This window comes from Candoia aspera, chromosome 7 (assembly GCF_035149785.1).
Source record: "Candoia aspera isolate rCanAsp1 chromosome 7, rCanAsp1.hap2, whole genome shotgun sequence".
In the NCBI taxonomy this organism is placed as follows: Eukaryota; Metazoa; Chordata; class Lepidosauria; order Squamata; family Boidae; genus Candoia; species Candoia aspera.
Genome location: NC_086159.1, coordinates 48,410,861 through 48,436,690, shown reverse-complemented (window position 1 = coordinate 48,436,690; position 25,830 = coordinate 48,410,861). Strand labels below are relative to the sequence as shown.

At 36.0% G+C, this 25,830-nt stretch overlaps 1 protein-coding gene and 1 pseudogene across 3 annotated transcripts in view; both read left to right on the top strand.

Annotated features, from left to right (window-relative positions):
* Positions 1 to 7,983: 7,983 nt before the first annotated feature.
* Positions 7,984 to 25,830, top strand: part of MON2 (MON2 homolog, regulator of endosome-to-Golgi trafficking) — a 60,912-nt gene continuing 43,065 nt past the window's right edge. For 2 of the 3 annotated variants that reach the window (XM_063309269.1, XM_063309268.1), the window contains exons 1-11: positions 7,998 to 8,249; positions 14,388 to 14,451; positions 17,508 to 17,635; positions 18,905 to 19,036; positions 20,377 to 20,506; positions 20,918 to 21,015; positions 23,031 to 23,156; positions 23,601 to 23,795; positions 24,221 to 24,345; positions 24,647 to 24,786; positions 25,220 to 25,373. In XM_063309269.1, coding sequence (XP_063165339.1) covers positions 8,139 to 8,249; positions 14,388 to 14,451; positions 17,508 to 17,635; positions 18,905 to 19,036; positions 20,377 to 20,506; positions 20,918 to 21,015; positions 23,031 to 23,156; positions 23,601 to 23,795; positions 24,221 to 24,345; positions 24,647 to 24,786; positions 25,220 to 25,373 — 1,403 coding nt within the window. In that variant the 5' untranslated portion in view covers positions 7,998 to 8,138. Of the gene's footprint in view, positions 8,250 to 14,387; positions 14,452 to 17,507; positions 17,636 to 18,904; positions 19,037 to 20,376; positions 20,507 to 20,917; positions 21,016 to 23,030; positions 23,157 to 23,600; positions 23,796 to 24,220; positions 24,346 to 24,646; positions 24,787 to 25,219; positions 25,374 to 25,830 lie in introns of all 3 variants that reach the window. The other variant, XM_063309270.1, reaches the window with a different exon arrangement.
* LOC134501678 (U2 spliceosomal RNA) lies at positions 16,561 to 16,663 on the top strand (annotated as a pseudogene).

Sequence of the window (25,830 nt, the reverse complement as noted above, 5' to 3'; positions counted from 1 at the left end):
TAGTTGGCTCATTTCCTTCCCCTGAGAAAGGCTTTCCAGCTTGAGGACCAGTAATCTTCTCTGTCTGGGCAGTGTCAAATCCAGGCTAGGCAATACAGAAGCGTGGGGGTTTGTACAGACCTGGTACAAGGTAATCCAGCAGGTGCTTTCCCTGCAGGCTTCTCTTTGTTGTCCTCTGGCATCTCCCTCAACCTTCTACTCCAACCACAACCCTTACTTTCTCCAGAGCAGCCTTTAAGCTCAGCAGGCACTGAGTCTGTGAAAACTCATACTCTGTTCTATATTACTCAAAAAGAGATATGTCTTCCTTTCACCACACTTTTTTTTCCAAATTTATAAATGCCACTGGTCCTTTCTGTGGCAGCATTATAGACTAACGGACATATAGAAATGGAACTCTAAGAAACCAAAGAGGTTCCTCAGGACATATTTTGAGGTGCAGTTTACATTCCAACTTTTTTTTTACTTGTAGGTAAGTCAATTTGTCTTCAGTCCAATACTGTCTCTGCACAAACCTGACCAGGTAGTAAAGGTTTCCCTTGAAATTAAGTCCAGTCGTGTCCGACTCTAGGGGACGGTACTCATCTCCGTTTCAAAGCCGAAGAGCCGGCATTTGTCCGTAGACATAACTCCGTGGTCATGTGGCCGGCATGACTAAATGGAATGCCGTTACCTGCCCGCTGAAGCGGTACCTATTAATCTACTCACATTTGCATGTTTTTGAACTGCTAGGTTGGCAGGAGCTGGGACTAGCAACAGGAGGTCACCCCGTCACACGCATTTGAACCACCGACCTTCCGATCAGCAAGCTCAGCAGCTCAGCAGTTTAACCCGCAGCACCACTGTGTCCCTTCCAAACCTGACCAATAAATAAATAATTATTACAGGAAATTTTAATGCATGACAAAGACTCCCTTGGCATATCAAATGAATTAATAACTTTATTGATTAGTCAAATGACCATATCAGAAAGTTGGGCATCAGCCACTATAAGATACAAAATATAATACCATAAAACAGCTAAAATACAGTAAAATTAGCTAAAATACACTATGGTGAGATAAAATATGATAAAATACAGTAGGGTAAAATAGAGATAGAATTGTAAGATAAAAATGCAAGATGTAACAAAACAAGTAATAAAATACAGAAACGTGAGTTTAAATGAATTCATCATCTTTACATGCCACCCAATGCGTTCTATAAATTGCGTTCTCAGGTGGACAGCCCTAACTATAAACTTAACAGTTCTATTCACCACATACGTATTTGTGCCCTGGCAGAAGTAACATAGTCTTTTGTTATAGTCCCAGTATGTGGTTCTGTCAATGTCTGAAAGTACTGAGCCCTTGCTGGGACATATCGTTGGCAGTTAAATAGGACATGTGCAATGTCTTCTATTTCAGGTGCTCCACAAGCACATGTCCTCTCAAGGTAAGGCACTTGGTGGAATCGTCTGTATTTGACCATAGAATCTAGTTGCTCAAATCTTGCTCTAGTAAGAGCTATCCTATGGTATTGAGTCAGACCCATTGTCAGGTAGCATAACAAATATTATGGAATAGTGGATTATTTCCATGCACATATATGGCAGATAAGTAATAATTGAATATGTTTTAATTAGTGACCTCATAGTAATTTATATATTTATTTGTTTGTTTTTCAAATTTATATCACCACCCATCTCTCCTGAAAAGGGGACTCTGGGCAGTTTGAATTAAGATAGCATTATCTTCAGTATATAATGTAAAAAAATAATAGTTCCAATCCATTTCAGTAAAATAAAGCCTTACAATACAGACCAATACAATACAGAGTGATTATGTGCTATCAAGTTGTTTTTGACTCCTAGTGACCACATAGATATATATTACAATATAGAAGCTATAATTAAAAAGTTGTTATTGACATTTGGTAAACTAGAAATGGAAAAAATGAAATACCAGTCCTAAGATCTCATTAGTCCTAAATGCTGTAGTTATTAAACAAAATACACTGAAGTTATCTGTAATATTAAGCTAAATATTATGTAACAGTAATTTAAATATTAATGTAACTATGCATGAATTACAAGTAACACATCTGGAACTGTGATCTAGCTTTCGTCATATTTCAAGGAAGCATGCATTCGGTCTGGAAATGTACAAAGATGAATCACTGGGATGCTTACAAGAACTTAATGATCTTATATGCAAATGATAGTGCTTATTTTAAACAGTAATGAAAATATGAATAAGAAAAATGGCTGCACTTCATACCAGTTAGATGTTGTTTTAATTTTATTTTCAGTGCATTGCTTGCCTCTTTGAAGTAAAAGTCTCCTTGAAATCAAGCTTGACTTTGAATGATACATCTATAAATATGAAGGATCCCTGTAGCTTTATCTGAGTTAAGGTCTGATTTGGGAAAACGCAGCTGATGAATACATACTGGGAAGCGCTGGGTATATTTAATGATGAATGAAAGGGCTAAATTGTTAAGCTCCAATGAATGGTGGATAATGAAAGAAGCAGAGATGAGTATTGTAAAACGAACCATGTAAAATCTTGAAGGAATGTCATCCAAGGGGGAAAAAAATGCTAGGTGACACGAATACACAGGAATAAAATGAGAGAATACCGAAAAAGTCATTGGGCCATTCAGAGATTCAAGAATAAATAAGAGTAATAACTGTTTTGTTAGTATCTTAGAAAAAAATCTGTTTGAATAAATGATTTAATCACATGTCTATTTATGCATTCACATGGCAAAGGAATGTAAAATCTAAATCTAAAAGATTTGACTGTTTATGATGAAAAATTGAAGAACTGGTAAAAGATACAAGACGATGGGAGGCTCTGAATGAGACAGACCATTTTTTGATACTGTCAAGAGTAGATCTTAGAAACAATATAGAAGGAAAGGAAAGAAGTGAAAGAAGCAAGGGTGAAAGTTAAATGACAGGAAGAGAAATTATGAGTCCTGTATTTAAAAAAAAAAGTAAATGTCTGAATAGAATGAATTAAAGTGGACTTAAGAAAAGAGGGTGTGGAAGCTGCTTGGAACAGAATAAAATGTTACAAAGAGCCAGAAGTGTGTGGAATTATGATAATGGAAAGTATAAAAAAGGATGCTTAACATAAAATGAAAGAGAGAGTGGGTGAGAAAAAAATGCATGCAAAAGAATTACTGCTACAAAATAAGGATGAGAAAAAGCTAATCTATAATGTGGATAGAGAAAAAAAAAGGTAGTGCAAAGAATGCTTAAATTAAAAGTTAGAGAAATGCAGTACCTTGATGGAAATCTTGTTTAATATGGCGCAAACTACACTGAGCTTCACAGCTGGAGAAAAGCCATTATTGTTCCCCCACACAAATGGAAAGAAAGCAAAAAGTATGGAGGGATTATTTTGTAGCTCAGGGTTGAACTGTGGAGTCCTTGGTGCTCTCTGAGCCTTGTTTTCTTGCAGATGTTTCATTTCCAGACTAGGCAACATCTTCAGTGCAAAAAGGGAGTGGGCCTTGCTCTCAGTTTATATACTGTGTCTTGCCCTGCTTGTGTTGGTAGGGGTGTTGTTCTCTCCTTGGGAGTTCTTTGATTGGGCTGTTGTTTGCTGCTTGGTTGACTGACTCAGTTAATAGTTCCTTGATTAGGGTGTATTGTGCTGTTTGATGGTTCATCTGGTGTTAATCCGCATGGCATCACCGTAGCACATAAACCAACTAAAATTCCTCAAAAGGTATTAAGTAACCCAAAAGACCCAATAGCCCAAGAAGAAAAAACAGGAGTTATTTACAACATACAGTGCAAAGACTATAACAGCCACTATGTAGGACAGACAGGCAGAAGATTAGCAGAGCTCATCCACGAACACCAACTAGCAGTCAGAAGACACGATGAGAACTCCTTAATCTCACAACACATGGACAGACTCAACCATAGTTTCACCTGGGAAACTGTGAGCATCCTAAACCAAGCCAAATCCAAAAACGCCAGAGAATTCCTGGAAGCCTGGCACTCAGACAAAGCAGCCATCAACAGACACACAGAGGTAAACAACATTTACATACCATTCAAAAGAGACAATAGAAAAGCCAAAAGACCAGTACACTCCCTTGCCAGCAATCAACACCCAGATAGGCAAAAATCAACACTAGGATTGACACCAGATGAACCATCAAACAGCACAATACACCCTAACCAAGGAGCTATTAACTCAGGCAATCAACCAAGCAGCAAACAACAGCCCAATCAAAGAACTCCCAAGGAGAGAACAACACCCCCACCAACACAAGCTGGACAAGCCACGGTATATAAACTGAGAGCAAGGCCCACTCCCTCTTCGCACAAGATGTTGCCTAGTCTGCAATGAAACGTCTGCAAGAAAACAACAAGGCTCAGAGAGCACCAAGGACTCCACAGGGATTATTTTGTTAAAAGTACCTGGGAAGGTGTCTGGCAGAATTCTAATTGAAAGGGCAAGAGGTGACAATGAGCAAAATTCAGGAAATACAATGCAGCTTTCTCCCATATAGAGGGTGTAGAGACCAAACTTTTGCTCTTCAGCAGCTCATTGAGAAATACACAAATGTGAGAAAGTATGTTTATTGTACTCTTTCTGATTTAGAGAAATTGTATGATAACGTGAATAGATTTCAATTATGGAATTTTTGCTCAAAGTTTATTACTGTATGTGGTAAGAGCAATATATAATAAACACAGGAGAATAAATGGAATGTTAAGCAAATGATTCAATATTGAGCAGATGGCAAAATAAGGATGTGCTCTTGGATGCTTTAACTTAAAAAGTATGTAGAAACATAAAACAAAGAAGCAGCAAGAATGAATGTGCTGAATTAGTGTGGACTGAACACAAAAGTGAGTGATCAGAACAAAATAAATATTTTCAGTTCACTAGAGAGAATGAATCAGGACTTCCACACTCACCCACCCTTTGGAATGCTCAGCCTGGTATAGATGGGATAGCGAACTCAAAACTGACAAAACTAATCAGTTTTACAGTTCTGCTTTTGTTTGCCTCCTAACCATTCCCCTGCTCTCTGGAACGCTCATACCGGTGTTGGGATACTTAATAAGAAGGGAATTAATGTTTGTATTTACATTCATTGGAGAATGGATTACACAAGAGAGTAAGCAGGCACACAGTGGGGAATACGAGCGGGGAAACAGGTGAGGCACAGAAGAAATTGCCTACAGAAATCTTTTTTCTCCCCCCCCCCCCCCCTCAGACCAGAGAGATTGGAGAGGAAGGGATTACAAGAGAGTAAGCAGGCACACAATGGGGAATATACCAGACTATTTGCATAGCACATTGCTTTCAATGTGTATTCCCCATTGGATGCCTGCTTGAAAGGTGAAAGGTCCCCTGTGCAAGCACTGAGTCATGTCTGACCCTTTGGGGGGATGCTGCTTTTGCGACGTTTTCTTGGCAGACTATAGTGGGGTGGTTTGCCATTGCCTTCCCCAGTTGTCACTTTCCCCAGCAAGCTGAGTACTCATTTTACTGACCTCAGAAGGATGGAAGGCTGAGTAGACCTGAGCCAGCTACCCAAGAATCCAGCTTCTGCTGGGATCGCACTCAGGTCATGGGGAGTTTCAGTTGCAATACTGCCACCTACCACACTGCGCCACATGAGGCTCTCTTGTAATCCCTTCCTCTCTAATCTCTCCACTCTGCAAGTGGGGGGGAAAAGGAAAACAAGGTCAGGCACAGGACAATGCATACTGACCGTAATGGTGATCAGTGATCATGTGACCAAGAGACACTGCAAAAGTTGTAAATGCAGGCATTGGTTGTAAACTTATTTTTCCAGCACCATCGTAACTTTGAACAGTTGCTGAACAAGGCAGTCGGTAAGTGAGGACTACCTGTATACAAAAAGTGTTAAGAGGAAGGGAAAGCCCAAGAAAGTTGTAGAGAGGTATAGTAAATAGTGTTCATGTAAACTAGTTCATGTAAACTAGGGACGTGGTGGCGCTGCAGGTTAAACCGCTGAGCTGCTGAGCTTGCTGATCGGAAGGTCGGCAGTTCAAATCTGCGTGACGGGGTGAGCTCCCGTTGCTAGTCCCAGCTCCTGCCAGCCTAGCAGTTTGAAAACATGCAAATGTGAGTAGATTAATAGGTACCGCTTCGGCGGGCAGGTAACGGTGTTCCGTGTAGTCATGCTGGCCACATGACCACGGAAATGTCTACGGACAAACGCCGGCTCTTCGGCCTTGAAATGGAGATGAGCACCACCCCCTAGAGTCGGACACGACTGGACTTAATGTCAAGGGAAACCAAACTAGTTTTAGCTATGTTTTGTTTTCATTACTTATGCATTTCTTTAACTTACTATTTCTTATTTTTCTTGCACTTTACAAAACACCCCTTACCCCAAAAGGGAATAGCATGATGTACATATGCATATCTTCAATAACTAAAGCAATTATCATGAAGTTTCACAATTTATTTAACAAAGCAGCACTCATATACGGAATAAAATCAAGAACTATTACTCAATCTATATAATATGTTCCCACCAGCATCAGTATTGCCTTTAATCTCTTGAATAGCTGTATGCATTCCTTCCTCAACATAACGCAAGATACAATTACAGGCTACATGACAGGATATAATTAAAATATTTCAGAGGCTAATACTTTTAAGCATGTGAACAGCTGCGCTAAACACACTTTAATCATGTGCATAAACATAAGCTTAATCATATGCCTCTTTTACTGTACTGCTGTATTAAGATAGTTCATCTCTGTCATTTTACTAAAGTCATCTATATCACATGGCATCATTGACAGTCCTCTAATTTTTAATGGGAGCAATGCTTTGAGTTGAATATGAACGGTCGACTGCCTATTTCTCCACTCTGTGACATACCTTAACAAGTTAAGACTCAAGGCTCTAGTCCAATCACAGCTCCTAGCAACCCTGACCACTGGAAACTATGGACTTTAGGAATCCACATTTGGAGAGCCAGTTTTCCCACATCTGCTGTAAAGTAAAAAAGCAGTAGTCTGGCAAAAGCCTTTAAGCTTTGTACTGAGCTCCAGTTTGCATAGAGGAGTTGGCAGAACAAGATGATTTTTAAGTGCATTTCTGTGACTGACCATTTAGGAAGAAAGGGGATTTTAACACATACTGTGTTAAATATAGGTTGCAGGATAGCGTACAGCATATGCATTTTCAAACAGTGACAGTTATTAACCTCCTGGGGCAGTTTCCATTTTAAACAAGGAAAATATCAATAGACCACTAGACTTCTACAAGTGGCTAATGCAAAAAAATTACTTAAGGTTAAAGCTATGATGAAATATTATCATACTGCATGAAATAAGTGAAATAAACGTATGAGAAAGATCAAAGACTGCAATAGCAGGAACCAATCTTATAAAAAGAAAGTTGAAAAACAGGCAAGGAAATCTATTTTGAAAGTTTAATAAAGAGCATTTGTTTGCTGACCCTATTCGTGGGCTGGCAATCCTTATGTACTGTACCTACCCAGGAGCAAAGCCTACTGAAGTATAAATAAAAGACAGACGTAGCCACCCACTTGAGTCTCCTTATCTTTGATAGAGCAACCCTCCCCCAAGAATGTTTAAAACGCCCCGCTAAATCCAAAGCCGGTGCAAAAGATGGGGCTGCAACTGAGGCTTCCCTCAGAAGCACCCCTTTATTCTGTTCAGAAAATACCGGATATTTCGTTTGAGTCGGGATTGAGTCTTGCCTCCAATTAAGCCCCAACACTGGAACACCTCCTGCCGCGGAATCAAAAGTCGTGGTACGCCCAGAGCTCAGAGCCTGCCCGACTCCGAGAGCCGCTTTGGAGTCCGCTTCCCGAGTCGCCCTGCTGCCGCCGAGCGCTCCCACCCCGCCTCTTCCCCCGAGGCCTTGCGCGCAGAAGCGGGGCTGACGTGAGCAACGCTTGGCATTGTGGGAGCAGAAGCGGACGTGGACGCGGCCGGTCCGGCCCCTGCGGGGGGAGGAGGAGGAGTGGTACATTCCTGAGCCAAGTGTAGTTTCCTCCGGATTTATTGGCTTCGGGGCGCCCCTCTGAAGACGGGTGACGCTGGCTTGGCCGGCTGATCACCTGTGGGCCTCCTCTTGTTGCCCCCGCTGCTGTGTTCATCCCACGGCGTAACCATGGCCGGCACTAGCAGTCCTGAGGCGGTGAAAAAACTGCTGGAAAATATGCAGGGCGACCTACGGGCCTTGAGCCTGGAGTGCCGCAAAAAATTCCCTCCCGTCAAAGAGGTGAGAGGGACTTGGAGAGGAACGGCGGGGGAACAGGGAGGGGATGTCTGTACTGTACTAGGCTCCCTTTCGACGCGTGTGTGAATTTGTGTTGGCTTCTCTTTCTCTTGTCCTGGAGGGATTCTCTCCACGCCGTTGGGTATGGTAGTGCCGTCGCTTTTCTGCTTTATAAACTGAAAACAGTTCGATTGAGACGTGTGGATTTCTTCGCCGCAGTTGTCCGACCTCAGCGCGTCCCTTTGCATTGCCCGCGCTCTGGGTTGCGTGCCTTAATTCAGATTAATCTAATTTAACTCCTGTCTCTCATGTACTGAACTTAGGGTACTGTTCTGTCTCCTGCACGACGTCTTTTCGGCACCTAATGCTGCTCAAAATACTCTCAACATACAATGCATTCTACCTAGCTTGGCTGTCTTTTACCTCCGTATTGGGTAACCTTCGGTTCAAATTCTTGTTTGAAGACATGACGCGATAGTAAGAGTGTTGTCACAATCAAAGGAGACCTCAGTTTTATATATACTCATGTTATTACTATTTTTTACATCAGTAGGTAGATATGTGTCTGATGTATTTATATATACCATAATATTAACTCTCCCACCTGGCTGGCATCAAGAGTGGATATTTTCAAACTCTGATAAGATTTCAGATTTGTAAGATATATCTACAATACATACTAGTGAGTTTGTATGTGACACCTACATACTATCCTCTTGCATACCTGACATGTTAGGCTATAATAAGTTACTGGTCAGTTACATATGTCAAGTGGTAATATCAGCATGTAAATAACAAGTCTTCTAATATTGCCAACTATACACTGTGAGAGTTTTAGTTTATTCATTTTAGGATGCAGTCCTGTGGTCTTGTTGCAGCACCCCAGCAGCCATATGATTCAAGATTCCCTTTTCTAGCTTCAGAGAGAAAGAGAGCTTATATTTAGAGAGGGAATATGAATGGTAGATGTAATGTTTTTACAGTTTTTACAGTTGGGAAATTTTACTTTAGAAAGCTGTAAAACAGAACAGGCCTGAGGCTGGAACAGTAAAGTTACAAAATGCAAAGGATCCTAAGATCTCCTAACCTTTTCCCAATCAGACCCTTAGGAAATCAGGTTGCTGTTTGACTGGTATAAGCAATAGGACCAAGGAAAGTTTTGGTCAGTTTTCATTATTTCATTGCCAGGCTGCTGTCAGCAGGGCCTTGAATTATATCTTCAGACTCCTGCCAATGCTTAGTACTGTTTTACTGTAAAGAGTTTTGATAACTCTGTATAACACATAGCTGCTATTTGCAAATATTTCTTTAAGTAAAACACAGAATAGACATTTTAAAGTGTGAAGGTATAATTTTATGGGGATTGCCCATTTGTTAAGCAGATAATGTTTGAGAAGCATTGTGTAAGAAGTAAGCTAAATATCTTTAAAACTTTATTTTATTAGTTGGCTCTTTAAAATATTAACACTTCTCTGCCTATCATTTTTTATTCTTATTTTTTTCATCTTCAATATAGAATTTGGTTTTATGTAAAATTGAACTAGGAAGTCTAGCACTTTAGTTTGTATGTAACAAGGGCATGATTTATGTGAAATCATACTTACAGAGTACAATAAATTAAAAAGGTTTGTTAGCTGAATAGCAACTATGTCTGAATCAGCCTAATCTGGCAATTATTATTTATACCTTGACTGCATCATGCCTAAACTATTACAATATCGTCTATTCAGGGCTACCCTCTAAGAATATCTAAAAGTTTCAGTTGCCAGTGGGCAGGAGCTATGTTGTCAAATTGTATAGTATTGTGATTATAGCTCTACCAGTATTAAAAGATCCTAAATACTGACATTAAAACTTTACAGCTTAAGGTTTAGGTAATTAAAGAACTTCCTTTCTCATTGTGTTCCCATCAAGAAAGACCCACCCTTTGGCATGTACTAACTCCCAAATGCAGCAGTTCATGTATAAAAAGGCTTTTTTTCTATTGCTCCAAAACTGTGGAATGCTCTTCCTTCAGAGGGGTATATTGGAGCTCAGTGTTCAGACTTTTCTGAAAGCAGTTTAAGATGCATATTTTTAATTTGGACTTTTAAATTGCAAGAAAGTATTTTAATATTTCAAGGTATATTAATATAGTATGACAGGTATGTTTGTATGTGTTAGTTGCCTTTGTGATGTCAGCAGAAATATGCTATATAAATATTATTCATAACATTAATCAGACACATAAATGGGATTACAGAAACTTTTTTCTGCCTTGACTTTACTAATGTATGAATTCCAGATTCTGATTTGCATTAGAGTTAAGATTTAATGCAAATCAGAATCTGGAATTCATACATTAGTAAAGTCAAGGCAGAAAAAAGTTTCTGTAATCCCATTTATGTGTCTGATTAATGTTATGAAGTTCAAAGCCATACATAAACAGTTCCCAAATCTGTTTGAAATTCACAGTTAGATTATATATGGTTTGAGATTGGCTAGACAGGTAGCAATGGATGTCCTGAACTGCCTTGAAAACAGCTAAGGATCAGTCGAACAAAAATGTGACAGCAGAAAAGTTTATAATCAGAATTAATACCTAAATTTTCCTGTTTCCTGTTTCCTGATCTTTTTTATTGATTTCTATGCTACGCTGAAATTTACAGATTTAATTTAAAGATTGATTGATTGATTGATTGACTGATTATCCTTAGTGGAGATTTCCAGAGCTGTAAAAAGAAAGCTTGGGAAACCTTGCTCTAGTTTCTTCAAAATACTATAGATCAGAATTTCAAGAGGGCTTCTACGCTAGATTGTTACTGTTCTATTTATCTATCTATTTATTAAATTTCTACACCGCCCATCTCACTATGGAGGTGACTCTGGACAGTTTACAAATAAAAGATCATAAAAATCATTATAGAAATACAAAGTTAAAAGAGAAAAACTAAAGAGGCAGAGACAGCGTCTTCAAACCAGCCACCCGCAGGGCTGCCTATCACTATTGGATCCACAAGCTAGTTGGCAGAACCAGGTGTTAATGCTCTTCCAGAAGGCCAGAAGAGTGGAGGCTAATCTCACCTCACGCAGCAAGATGTTCCATAGGGCAGGGGCAACAGTAAAAAAGGCTTTCATCCTAGACCCCACCAGCCAAAATTTTTTAGCTGATGGGAACATACCCTTCCTGCTGGACTGGGTGGAACAGGTCAATATAATTGGGATGAGACGGTTCCTCAGGTAACCTGGGTCCATGCCATGAAGAGCTTTAAAGGTCATAACCAACAACTTGAGTTGGACCAGGAAGCAAACTGGAACCCGGTGCAGCTCGTGCAGCAGAGGTATTACATGCACAGCCCTAGAGGCACCATAACTGCCCATTAATTCTACAACATTATTTGAAAGGACTGAAGATTAACATTGCTAGAAGCAAAAGAAAGGAATATAAAGTCAGTTTATTTGATCAAAGATAAAATAGATATGTTGTTATCTCCGGTAACCCTTAATGGACTTTTGCTAACATCAGGAGTGAAATGACAGGGCTTTATGGATTTGTTTAGAGATAAGAGATGGGATATGGGAAAAAGAGATCACTTGTTGTATTTTAAGAGAAGGCGATAAGTTACTAAAATTGTTTATACTTATTGTGAGGAAGGTGGGAAGTCACTTCTTTATATATTTCTTTTCTTTTTCTTTACTATATTCTTACTTTTCTTTCTCTTTCTCTTTTTTCCTTTTTTCTTTTCTGCATATTCTACCCTTTTATTCTATCTTTTTTCAGTTTGTATTAATTTTTACTGTTATAATAATAACCTTTAATAAAATTACTATTAAAAAAACATGGACAGCTCCATTAAGGGTTTGTTTCACAAATCATCTTAAATGAAGCCTTCTTAAATTTTTCAGGTACTTGTTCTCTGAAAAAAAAAGGCTACATCTGTTTTCTTTGTCTTTCTTTTCCTGGATAAATATTCTATTCTTGGAAACTGTATGCATCTAGAAATTGCTCCAATCTGATCTGTCATTGCCTTTGGAGGATGAATGTTCAGGGGAGTGGAAGAAACATGGGTCTCAAAGGAATGCTTGTTGCCTCTCCATTCCATGCTCAAAATATGTGTCAGCACATAAAACAATTACGTCTATTAAATCTGGCTGCTTTGGCTAGAATGAGGAATATTCGGAGCCTTTTCCTATTGGCCAGTGTTGAAACATGGATTCATACAATAATCACGTGTCTTTTCCTATGACCCCTTCCAGCAATGCCAGGGCCATTTGAATTTATCTCTCTATCTATCAATCAATCAATCAATCACATTATATGTTATATGTTATCTTAAGGGCTCGGGGCTTATAACTTAATTAGTAGTATATAGACTATTTATGTTAGACCACTAATTAGTTATTAATAATTACAGTGAAGCACTTGTATTTGAATATTTAGTTGCTCTTACAAATGATGGAAAACTAACATCTTTGATGTTCAAATCAAGACAGTATATTTAATTTATGGCATATTTTTGAAAAATGAGGGTGTGTTACATTATATGGCAATTTATAACGCTTCTTGAGATGTTTCAACAAAATTAACATACAATTTTTATAGATTTGTTAAGAGGCCACATAAGGAAGTAAATGATATTTGACACACAGATACATGAAACTGATGTATATAGGATATTATGAAGATCTGTATTTTTTGTAGAAATAGTAGTTCTTTTAATTTCCATATGCAAAGAGAAAGATTAATCTACAGAATATGTTTATTAAGTAGACCTACAACAGTCCTTTAGCAACGTAAGTAGTACAGTGCCTCAGGAGATAGCAGCACTTAGCAAACTATGTATTTTAGACACTAAGCAAGGTCAACATGATTAATATATGAATGGGGGATCACATGGGAATTCCAAGGTTACTGGCTTGACTGGAAAGTTAAAAAAAAAATCGCAAAAGCCATCACCAGCAAAACAGTTCCATAACTTTGCCAAGAGAATTTTGTGAATGAAATAATCAGAGTGGAAATTAATTTAAGGGCAACTTTGCCTTTTACATAACTGTAATAGTAAATAGTGTATCTCCATAGTTAGGTGATTTGATTTGATTTGATTTCTGTGCCACCCAACTCCAGACCAGCTCTGAGTGGCTCACAATATAAATTTTATAGTTTTCTTTTACATGCAAAGAATCTCTGAGGAAAATACTAAAAAAATTATTTGTTTTGCCATTGTCTGATTATTCTTAATGTATTGGGATTGTTAAAAATCCAAAATATCCTTCAGAGTTGCAAATAAAGCAGATTTATTCTGGCTCCGCTCTATTGATTCAAGTTTTTAGCTATTTAGTAATGCAAATTATTTTTAAACTTAATTTTAGGTAGAAAGATTTTTCTCAAACCATTTTTTAAAAGTTTTTCAATCCTCCTCACCATTACCAGAAATAATTCCACTAAATACATTGGGAACTACTTTATATATATATGTATACATAGGATTCTACTACTGTATTAATTTTGTAATTCATTTTATATAATTCCACTTTTTTAACAGAGTGAGTGAATACAGAAATTAGAACATAGTGTTATTTTAGTTAGTATATTAGCTGACATGGGAATACTTGAGCATCTTTTTAGCTATTTACTGGTTTTGTTTCATTTTATTTTCTACTAGGTTAGCAAAAATGTTGCATATTAGATTTACTTGACATGTAATGTGTGAGGTTTTTGACTTGGCAGTTGAGACTCTTAACCTAAGTTGTGCGTGCATGTATACTCCCCCACTGCTAACCTTTATGAACTGAACTTCCAAACTTCATGTTAAACCTCTATTAATTTTAAAAGGTTTGGTTGATACGGAATTTCATAACCATAAACAAGTGTTTTTCTCGGAGTGTTTTGTCTTCAAACAACTTGCAGAGTTTTCAAAAAAGAAAAATCAGGTGAGATATATTTCCTTGATTAATGAGAAACTGCAAATAATATGTATAGGTAGGCTCATGATACAGCTTACTTAAATAAAATCTAACTAGGCTAGGAGCGTACGCTTTAATGGATGCAATTTATGTCACAATAAAAAGAACAAGACATTATTTTAAGGTGCACTTCAATTAAACAAATAATTGCTTTTATACAGTGCAAAATAAACAGTGATTTCTTTTTTTTTTAAACAGGCTGCTGAGTCAGGAATAATAAAAGTAAAAACAATAGCAGCACGAAACACTGAAATCCTAGCAGGTAATTATTTGCAAACAGAACAAATGAGAAAATTTATTTTATTAAAAAGTTATTTGAATCAAATCTTTTATACTTGATCTGATATAAAGTGTCATTATTTTTAGAATTTGGGAGTAATAGGTTTTAACTTTTTAACTCAGTTGAAGTTAAAACACAGTTTGCTAGAGTGATTTCTAATCAAAGCAAGTGAAAATATATGAATTGATCCCCCTTATACTAATTACAAAAGAAACTTTTATCTTTAGTGCTACATAATTTAGTCATTTTTTAATAGGATGAGTGTTTTATGTAAATAGATAAAGTGATTTTAATAGGATGAGTTGTTGAGAGTTGGGTGGCATACAAGTTTAATATATTATTATCATTATTATTATGTGTGTCTATGATAGACTGTTACTATATCTTGAGCTGATAATAAAGCATAAAATGTTGGGACAGTACTGCAGAATCTTGGCATTACAGCTCATTAAAAGTGATGTGTAACATAAGTTTCAAAAAACAATTTGCTTTTTTAATATGGAAAAATGTTTTATGTACGAAGCGTGAATTCACGTGGAATGACAATAATTACTTACTGTATGAGAGCTTAGTCTAAGTGTTCTGCGTGGTTCCCTATTCACATGAAAAGTGATTAGCTGTAATTTAGTAATAATGTGATTATTTTAATGTACTGAATCAATCAAAAATTGGCACTAGTTGATCGGTTGTTATAATCTTTACTTGACATTGAAGATACGTTGTTACAGACTGATTGAAATAGCAGGTGTAAACTGTCTCTTTGAATAGATATATATGGAATTGCACTGTCACATAGACAAGTTTTTAGAAAGATTACCTGAGAACAAATTAATTAGATTTTTCATACAAGATTTGATAGGATTGTATCCTTATATTCCCCAATTTTTCTGATTTTGAATTCAGTCATCATATTAGTATTAATGTCATATCCCAATGGATTTCTAGAAATGCTGTATTTTCAGCAAAGATAATTCTATTTTCATCATAAATTGACCATTGCCACAGTTATCTGTGATCCACATCTATTATCTGAAATAAATCATCCACTTATTGTTAGAGAACTACAGCTATGAACTTTTTTATAGATATTTTTTCAATATTTTAAAGTTAATATTAGTAGCAATAAAATTATTTATTATACTTTGTACTGTGGGTTAATGTCAGAATGTTCTGTTGTAGCAAAAACAATACTGGATGTAAGATAGATTATAAAATCGTATAGGAATATATTTCAGTTGTAATTATTTTCTACTTTCATAATTTTTAACATTTGATTCTGGTTTTTTATTTTATTTTTGTGTTCATTATGGCCATTAAGCTAACATAGGTGAGGAAGTTGTAGTAGGAATGACGGCTGTGTAACACTAAAATATTTCTCATCTGTTTGACGAACAAGAAGGTATCTTAAAATAATTTGATATTTGGGTTATATTTATAGCTTCATCATAGGGGTCAAGACATTACTGCTTTTTCTACTACAATTTAATTTAATTTAATTTAATTTTTCAACTGGTGGGTGCTTAATAAGTTAATTAAGGTACTGGTCTAAATATGTCAGCATCTTAATAAAGAGCATAGCACAATTCATCCTTCAGTGTTTAAAAATCCAATATTGTAGTATGAGTGGTATAAAGGTAGATTTTCCAGAGCAATATACAAATTTAGATTATTTGGAAAGCCATGGAAGTACTGATTTTTAATTATAGCACTACGTTTACATACTGAAGTAACCTCTTAAAGTCAGCCTTCATAAGGTCATACACACTTTATGATTAAGGAGAAACTTAATGAGCTTCAGAATAATGTGGGATATCTTATATCTAAGTACTTTTGCTACTTATATTTTCTTGGAAATTCAAATAAAAAAATGCTTATTGATTCTTTCATCTTTTTTTCTTTTTTCTTTCTTTCAATAAGCCTTTCATTCTTCTCTCTTACTAGATACAATTTAATCTCTGTTACTAATACTTGTTAATCTTCATTGGTGACACTTTAATTACTGGACTTGGTTTAGAAATGGCTAAGGGAGTAATATGTTTACTTAAAGTTCTTTCATTAAATTAGTATCTCAGACTAAGGTAGTTAAACTAAATCACTTCTTGGCCTTTTGGCTAAGATCAAGTATAGTATCTAAGTTAAAAAGGATATATTTTGTTTCTCATAGGCTGTCAGGAGATGAAATATATGAATCCATAAAGATGCTTGCCTCCCAAATGAATAATATAAATGAATTTTGCATAAAAAGCATGACATTAGTTTCTTCAATTGGATTTGTTACTAAGTCTGTTAAATGTAAGGCAATATTACTGCATGTCATGCTTAGTATAAATGAGAGAACAAGGCTTTGGTTTAAAATCTTGTTTGGAATCAGATTTTATTTCTGTAATAGTTGTACATCTGAAAGTTACTTTTTTTATATTCCTGATAGCATTAAAATCTAGCATATGTTTTAAACTTGTTACCATAAAACCACTATTAAGAATATACTCTTATGGAACAAATTTCTGTTGGAAAAAAGTTACATAGTGGAATGGGATTTATATTATAACCCTCAGAATCTTTTATCCTGATGATGTAAATGTACAGTATGAATATCTTCTGTTGTGTCAAATCATTGTCTACCCTGCTGAGGATTGTTTTTAATTAGTAGCAATATGGCTGAAAAAAACTTCAGACAAAGTCTGTCTTAGCCATTTACTCAAGCATGTGAGTAAATGGGCACATAGGAACATCAAAATGGATGATATATGACAATTGAACAAGAAAATATAATGAATGTACAAGAAACCTGGCTGGCTGATGAAAGCAAATTCAAGCAGCTCCCTTTTCCCCATACTTTCTTCAAAGAGTTCTCATCTTATATCAATTTAAGATAAAAATTTCAAGATGGAAAGCATGTCTTGTTTTAAATGTTTTACACAAAATACCCATGTAATGGTTTGTATTAACATTCATGAGATTTTATAATTAAAGACATCCAAGAGTTCCTGATTTGTTGTTTGTTTGCTTGCTTGTGTTTTTTGTCCTGAAATTCAAAGCTTTGAAAGAGAATAGCTCAGAAGTGGTTCAGCCTTTTCTAATGGGTTGTGGAACAAAAGAACCAAAGATCACTCAGCTATGCCTAGCTGCTATCCAGAGGCTCATGTCTCATGAAGTTGTTTCAGAGGTAAGGTTGAGGTAACCAAACTGATTTTATACAGTAGGAACATTTCCTGGTATTGTACATCATTAAGGGACTTAACTATGAAAATTTGAGATTAGCATAATAGATAACTGAGGTACCAGTGTTATTACAGAACATTGGGAGTAACTTCTCACTTGGCACTTGGCCGTTGAGTTTCAGAACTAAATATAGCATTATGAGAATCAGTGTATAATAATATAATTAATGCTTAGTTTAGGCGGATAAGCTCTTCTAAAACACATTTATTATTTAGTTGTGAGCCAACTTGCTTTTCTTATCAGATAGATAAATTTGTTTGTTCTGAAGTTAAAAATTGGCATGGACAACTGTATCTGCTGGTGTAAACTTCCTGACAGTATAAAAATGGTACTAGGCTGCATTTTTCTATCTATATACAGATTGAAGCTATTATTGATAGTAATGTAACAAAAGCCATAATTGATGAAGCACTAAGAAGTAGGAAGAGATATGCAAGGCCACTGGGAATTTTCTGTTAACACCAAGATTTAGGATTATGTTTTTAAAAAGTACCACTAATGTTGATAGCTCTAAGATTTTATTCAATTCTATTTATAAGATCTTTGATAAGTATTGTATAAATATGATGAAAATACATTTTCTTCAATTTATGAATGATTTAAATTTAAGAAATTTACATTTATAAGTATACCCTTTGGGGAGGGAATCTATTATGATATGTATTCAAGATTAAACATACCATATTGTATTCCCCAATACAGGTAGCCTTTGCTTGATGATGCTAATTGGGTCTGGAAACTCTGTCATTAAGTGATGTGGTCATAAGTCGAAAAACCACATGACTGCGCTGCTTAGCGTCAGCAGTTCCAGAGGTCCCAGTTGCCATTGTTAAGCAAGGACCATGCATGACCGTGATCTCCTTCCGGCTTTCCCATTGACTTTGCTTGTCGAAAGCCGGCAGGGAAGGTCACAAATCCCAATCATGTGACTGCATGGATGCTGTGATGGCTGTAAGTACGAGGACCTTTTGTAACTACCACTCGTACAGTGCTGTCCTAAGTTTGAACGGTCGCTGAATGAGTGGTTGTTAAACGAGGACCACCTGTAGTAACCTCACCGAACATTATCTTTAAGTACATGTAAAAATATCAAAAATAAAAATAGGAAAATATTTTCAGTATCTATTGTCTACTGGATTTGAAAACCAATACCAATTTAAAGACTGACCCTCTGTGTCTAGGCATCTAATTGTATGTCTCAATTTCTTCCAAGGTTGCTGCTGGAAATGTTATTAATATGCTTTGGCAACTTATGGAAAATAGCCTTGAGGAACTTAAGCTGCTTCAAACTGTTCTTGTATTATTAACAACCAATACAGTTGTCCATGATGAAGCACTTTCTAAGGTAATGATTTTGTACACTTCAGAATTAATGACAAAGTGACATCAGCTAATAGTACCTGTTTCACAATGACTCATCAACTGAGTTTCTCTAGCCATGTTTTAGTATACATACACAACAAGGGAATCAACAGGAAAATTGTAAACCATTGTAGCTTTTTACGCTATTGCTGCAATCTTGTTTTAAAAGTTTCGCATCTTTCTTTTTCTGTTCTCCAAAGCATTTATAATGATGTATGACAGAGGAGATAGTGGTCTTTGCTATATCTTGCAACAGTGTATGGGAAAATACACTTCTATCAAGTGCCCTGAACCTATTGCTAATCAACTGTCTAAATATTTTTATTATGAGAAAAAAGCAATCCACATTATGACATGCATAACTCTGTAAATCTTTATCACACTCTGCCTTAGCTGCTTTCTCTCCTAAAGTAAAAGAATGTGGTTTCTGGTTTGTTGTTGGAACTGTAGCAAAGTTAAAAAATCTGAAATCCCATTTCTAGTTACTCTGACTGAATTCTGAGTCCCTTTCAGATGTAATTTAGAAATTACTATTTAGGCTTCAACAATCCAAATAGCCACTAAAACGCACAGAGAGAAAGAGAGGGAAAGAGAGAGAGAGGGAGAAACCTAGATCTGCAGAGGAAAGGGGTAGATAAGCCAGCCAGCAAATGATAATTAATCAGAGTGCATTTGGATTTTATTTTATTTTGGATATGCTCAAAGCCTTATTCAGGTTTTTTTTCTGTTTTCCATAAGATTAGGCTCTATTGTGGATAAGCCTAGTTATTGTCTCTTTGAAAGCTAAGCTTTTTTCCCATAAGCCTAGCACCTACCCATGTTTCCTTTCCTATTGTGTATTTTCTAATAAAATAAATATGACAGTGTTTCATACCAACTTGTGTCTTGGCAGTTATAGTTTGGTAACATGCCTCAGAGAATCTAGGCCCCATCTCAGGCAGTCTATGCCTTTGCACATTGACTATCAGTTGCCGGGTTTAAACTGTCCTTATGTTTTTATTTTCTTTTTCATTTTTTTTACAACTAAAAAGGGGAAGACATTTTCCTTTATTTAGTCTTGCTCCGATCTCCCTGATAATGGGAGAAGAACAGAATAAAGTTATGGGTATCACTGAATACAATGCATGTTGCATTCACACTGGGCTGTTCTTACTGGGTAAGCCAGGCTCAGCAGGATGAGGAAGACCCTTATATTCATAATACTGTGTGTCTCCTTAGCAGTAAAAATCACCATTTCGAGATAAACATATTATTTATTTATAAATTGCAAGAATTATGTCATTTCTCTTGAATAATGAGAATGTTTTAAATTTTACTGTTTAGGCAATTGTTCTTTGTTTTCGATTACACTTCACAAAAGATAATATCACCAATAATACTGCAGCAGCCACAGTCCGGCAGGTAGTTACTGTTGTTTTTGAAAGAGTGGTTGCTGAGGATGAACGCTATAAAGGTGAGTATGTCTTGTAGTGGACATTTAATTTTTCTTGTCTTGTGCATATGGTACACTTTTCTTTGAAAACAGCTTATTACAGCTCTAGTAGAGGTTGTGATAGAGGAGATCATCTAGGGCAATTAGCAGTCTCTCTAGACCAGACTGAAGTGCATTCAGTCTGCTATCCTAGTTTGTGATTAGTTGGAGAATTCATTTATTGATTACTAATTTTTTGCTAGATATATGTACTCTTTCCTACCTAATATTAGCAGGAGGACATAGCAATTATAAAAAGATAATATGGACCACAAAGCCTCTTGCAAAACATTGAATCCACTGTAGAGAGAAAGAAAGGATGCAGTTTTGTTCAGTTTTGACAATCCAACTATTCAGTTTAGATTTTCTAAATTGGATCTGTATTTAATGCAGGTATTATTGAAGAACCAGTAGGAATTCAAGGAAATAGTAACAGAAGATCTGTAAGCACCTTAAAACCATGTGCTAAAGATGCATATATGCTTTTTCAGGTATTGATATTTCAATTTTTTTAATTACATGCTTTTCATTAACTGTTGCTATTCATGTAAATTGGTCTCCACATAAATTATATAGCTACTTGGAGATGAATTGATTGTGGTAGGATATAAATACAATAAATAAATCCAAAAACTATATCATTTACCTGCAAACTAATTTATGTGAAAAGTCTCTCTCAGCCCTAGGAATAAGGCAGTGGCAAACCACTTCTGAAAATATTGCCAATAAAACTGCAAGGACTAGTCCAGGCAGTCATCAAGAGTCAACCCTGACTCGAAGGCACACAAACAGAAAAATTCCGTACTTAAGTCTGGTAATGCTGAACTTGCTTCACAATTCAATGAAAATGCTGGGAGCAGTTATAGATAGCAATCCTATCTATACTTTTGGAGAGCTTGAATATCAGCAGGACAAAAAAATAAATGTGTGTTTATATTGCCCCTTCCTTACTTCCTTAGTAATGGAAAGAAATTCATTATGCCTACCAGGTTCTGGTATAAACTTTTCTTGTGTTAGGGATCATGGAGGATCCAAGAACATCCACTGTCAAATTCCCTTTCTCTCTATCCAATATTCATATCCCAATATAATAAAGAGATATTGTTTATGGAAGTACCTGCAGAGAATGGAACAATAAACATTCATTCATTCATTCAATTTATATAGCTGCCCAGAGTCATTGGTCTGAGATGGGCAGCTATCTAAATCGAATAAATAATTTTTTTTTCCTCCTCTGATAGAAAGGTACTAGATGGGAAAATCAAATATTTTAGCCTTGAAACATTTTCCCTGGATTGTAGGATTGCAGCATTAGTTAAGATACACAGACTTGCTATTTGTTCAATATAAGGAAGTGATACATCTGAGGACATATTCAGAACTCATTATACTCAGGAAATGTGCCATATTTAAAGATACCTGTCAAATTGAAAAGGTTTTATAGAAGCAATTTGACATGCTAAAAAAACTGGATATATTAAAAACCCTTAATGAACAGACAGAATGTTCATGTCTAAATGCAGAAGAAATAAATCAACAGTTTATATCACTAGACCTAAATAAATAAATAAATTTGAATAAAGACAATAAAATCTGCTTAATATCTTGCTTAATAGCTTGTTGGAAGTCAGAAAGGGCCTGATTGAGATCCTCCATGTCTCACGCAGTAAATTATGGCACCCCCTAGGTACTTAACTGGCAGAAATAAACGGTAATGGAAAGTTTCCGGACTGAGTTTACAAAGTAAAGGCAAGATAACAGACAGTTCCCAGAAAAAGTAGTGGCAGAAAAGTAAAAGTTCAGAAGGGCGGATTCAACGTGTAGGAAAATGCTGAAATCTTCAAAATTAGCACAAAAATAGTGACAGGGAGATGATAATATAGAAATTGAATGAATGAATGAATGAATAAATAAAATAATATACTCTCAACTTTCCTTAGTATTGGATGGAAAGCAAAATCCAAAGTTTAAAAAGAATTTTTTTTTAAAATAGCCACAAAAGTAATGATGAGCACCAAGAGAGTTTGTTTCTCCTTAATGTAGAAAGCCTCTCTTAGGGTACAAATACTTTTAAAAAATATAAAAAATGGGTGCTTTAGAAATGGGGTGGCTGGACTTAATGTCCCTTTAAGGCTGCAGCATGGCTTGGAAATGGTGACATCCCAGCCTCCCGATGAACTCTTACCTGTTGATCACGAACGCTGTTTACAATCTCCTGGCTGCAATTCACCATCTGGCAGATAAATGAGTCGATTCCAAGTGTTTTCCTCGATCTGGACGAATGCTCCTGGATTGCAGGAGAAACCAGCCTGAGCCTGAAAAAACTGCCACAATGCCAGTTCTGCCCGCAGAGCCCGCGGGCACAGCTGTTCAGTCCGCCATGTCCCCACTGGAAGTCTGAAATAATCACTAAGTAAATTTGTTTAGTCATTCTTTTCTCTTTAACTTTATAGTTTTTCCAGGCTGATTGCAATAACAAAAATACAGGATAATTATTTGTTTTTAGGATCTTTGTCAACTGGTTAATGCTGACGCCCCTTACTGGCTTGTAGGAATGACAGAAATGACTCGAACATTTGGTTTGGAGCTACTTGAATCAGTCCTCAATGATTTCCCACAAGTATTTTTACAGGTGACTTTTCTATTTATTAATCGTAGAAAGAATCTGGTAGGATTTCTGACATGTAAGTTTAACAACCTATATTTCTGCTTAGAAATAGGAGTGGGCTAGGGAATTTTATTAAGCTGTGTGAAAGTATCTGTTAAAATTCAAATGTTGGCAGTCTTAATCATGTCTAGATAACCTATTAGGATCAAACAAAATTAAGCACTCATAACTTAATACCATTTGATTTTGGTTTTTTTCCATTTACCCCATAACATTTTTATCAATTCAGAGTTTTTTAGATAACAACACATGTGTTTTAGCTATACCTACTCCACTGAAGGTTGAAAAAATATTGGAGCATATGTGTGTGTGGATATTTCAGAATATTAATATAAACATAATGTTCCTAAAGGTTACTGTTTTCTTTTTCCTGTTAATGTAGCTTTTTAATGCTCTTTTTATTTTCAGCATCAAGAATTTAGTTTTCTCCTTAAAGAAAGGGTTTGCCCATTGGTGATTAAGCTCTTCTCACCAAATATCAAATTCAGACAAGGTTCCAGTACTTCATCTTCACCTGCACCAGTGGAAAAGCCTTATTTTCCTATTTGCATGCGCCTTTTGAGAGTTGTTTCTGTATTAATCAAACAGTTCTATACTTTGTTGGTAAGAATGCAGTTTTAATATCATTATTTTTCAAATGATATACCTTAAATATCTTGTGCACTAAAATGTGATATTTGTGCTAATTACGTTCTGTATACTGGCAGTCACTCTGGGTCATTTTCAGTACAATTCTATGCAAATCTGTTCAGAAGTAAATTCCAGAGGGTTTTGTTGTAGGCTGTTGTTTGTGCAAAATAGAATAAAACTGTATGGCCTTAAAAAATTGTACTCAATTATTCTCTGTTTGGAAACGAGACTTCTTAATCATTCTCATTAAAACTGAGGTTGTAGCTAAATCTAATCACATGTAAATAACAATGACCTATTGCTTTAATTATTTGTGTGTATGTGTTTCTGTGTGTGTACACACATTAGTGTAAATTATAAATATTTGTCTCTTATTTAAGACAGTGTTTTTTGTCTAGGTAACTGAATGTGAGATCTTTCTGTCATTACTCGTAAAGTTTCTGGATGCAGATAAACCTCAGTGGTTAAGAGCTGTTGCAGTAGAATCCATACACAGACTTTGTGTGCAACCACAACTCCTAAGGTAGTGGCTATTCCAGAATTGATGTACCATATTAAGTGAAAATTTTAATAAGATACTTAAATATTTGGAGATGTTCTAGAATTCTTGTTAAGTGATCCATGAAGTATTATGATGCCCTGATTTTAAAATCGGTTCTGAATTCTTGAAATTAAAAGCTGTACGATAAAACATGAGATCTTTTCCTAATTTCAATCAACTTAAGGACAATTATTTTAAAATATAGGGTCACAAAATATTTGTTTATGCAGTAAATGTTTGAAAATAAAAGTAATAATGGTTTTATTCATGGTACTTTTACCAGGTCCTTTTGCCAATCTTATGATATGAAGCAGCATTCTACCAAAGTATTCCGTGACATTGTGAATGCTCTGGGATCATTTATTCAATCACTGTTTCTTGTACCAAACACAGGAAGTGCCTCAGCTACAATAAACCAAACAGGTAAATTGTATGTTTATTATTGTTTTGAATTGTTTGCAAATAATTCTTCCTTGAGAACCAGTCCTATTTCAATACATATTTATTTATATTAATATTTTAGAACACCTCTGTTATAACAACTTTTTATTTATATGAGTATTTGCTTTTTTTGCACTGAGAAATTCATATTTGATAAGAGGGAAGTCTATGATCTTTAGAATATGCTCTATCCTTTTATAACTATGAAAGAACTCTGAAAGCTTATGTCAAGAAATTAAACTTTTCACTGTTAAAACATATTGTTAGGTAATTCAGTTCTGGGTCATTTCAGAATTATTTACATACTGCAAGACTATGGAAAGTGAAGATTATATTGTTAGTACTTAAAATTTCTCAGTCTTTTGTTTTGCTGCACAGAGCAATGTATGACATTTATTCTTAATTGTTTGCATAGGAGGCAGTGTTCCTGGTGGTACAACCTCAGCACAGTCCAATCCTGGAATGTTAGGTATTGGTGGAGGTGTGACTGTATTACCTGCTTTTGAATATAGAGGTACTTGGATACCAATCCTCAATATATCAGCACAGGGTAGTGCTAAAGCTACCTAGTAAGTGAAGTAATTTATTCCTCTGTTTTTATAAACTTTTGTTCTATTCATCCTCTCAAAACTGCAGATAGCGAAATATCCTCCATTCCCTCAACACATACATATTCTGCTATTCAGGGTAATAGAAAATTAGTAGTGATGTTGTTCTAACTCCATTTATTTTTTTGAAAAGTCTTAATTTTTTAAAAAAATCTTATATTAAGGTGGTACATTGTAAGGAGACACCAGCTGGAATGATTTGGAAAATTTCTAAAGCAGTAGAAAATGCTGTAGCCCCCGCTTTCTGGAACATCATTCCCCCTGAGGTGAGGTTAGCCCCATCCCTGTTAGCCTTCCAGAAAGCCTTGAAAACGTTCTCCCATCAACCCTGGGGACTCCATGGCAAGCCTGAATGGTTGCATGAGGCTGAATGATGGTTGTCCTCCCTCTATCTTGGGGTTCTTTTATGTTTTATTCC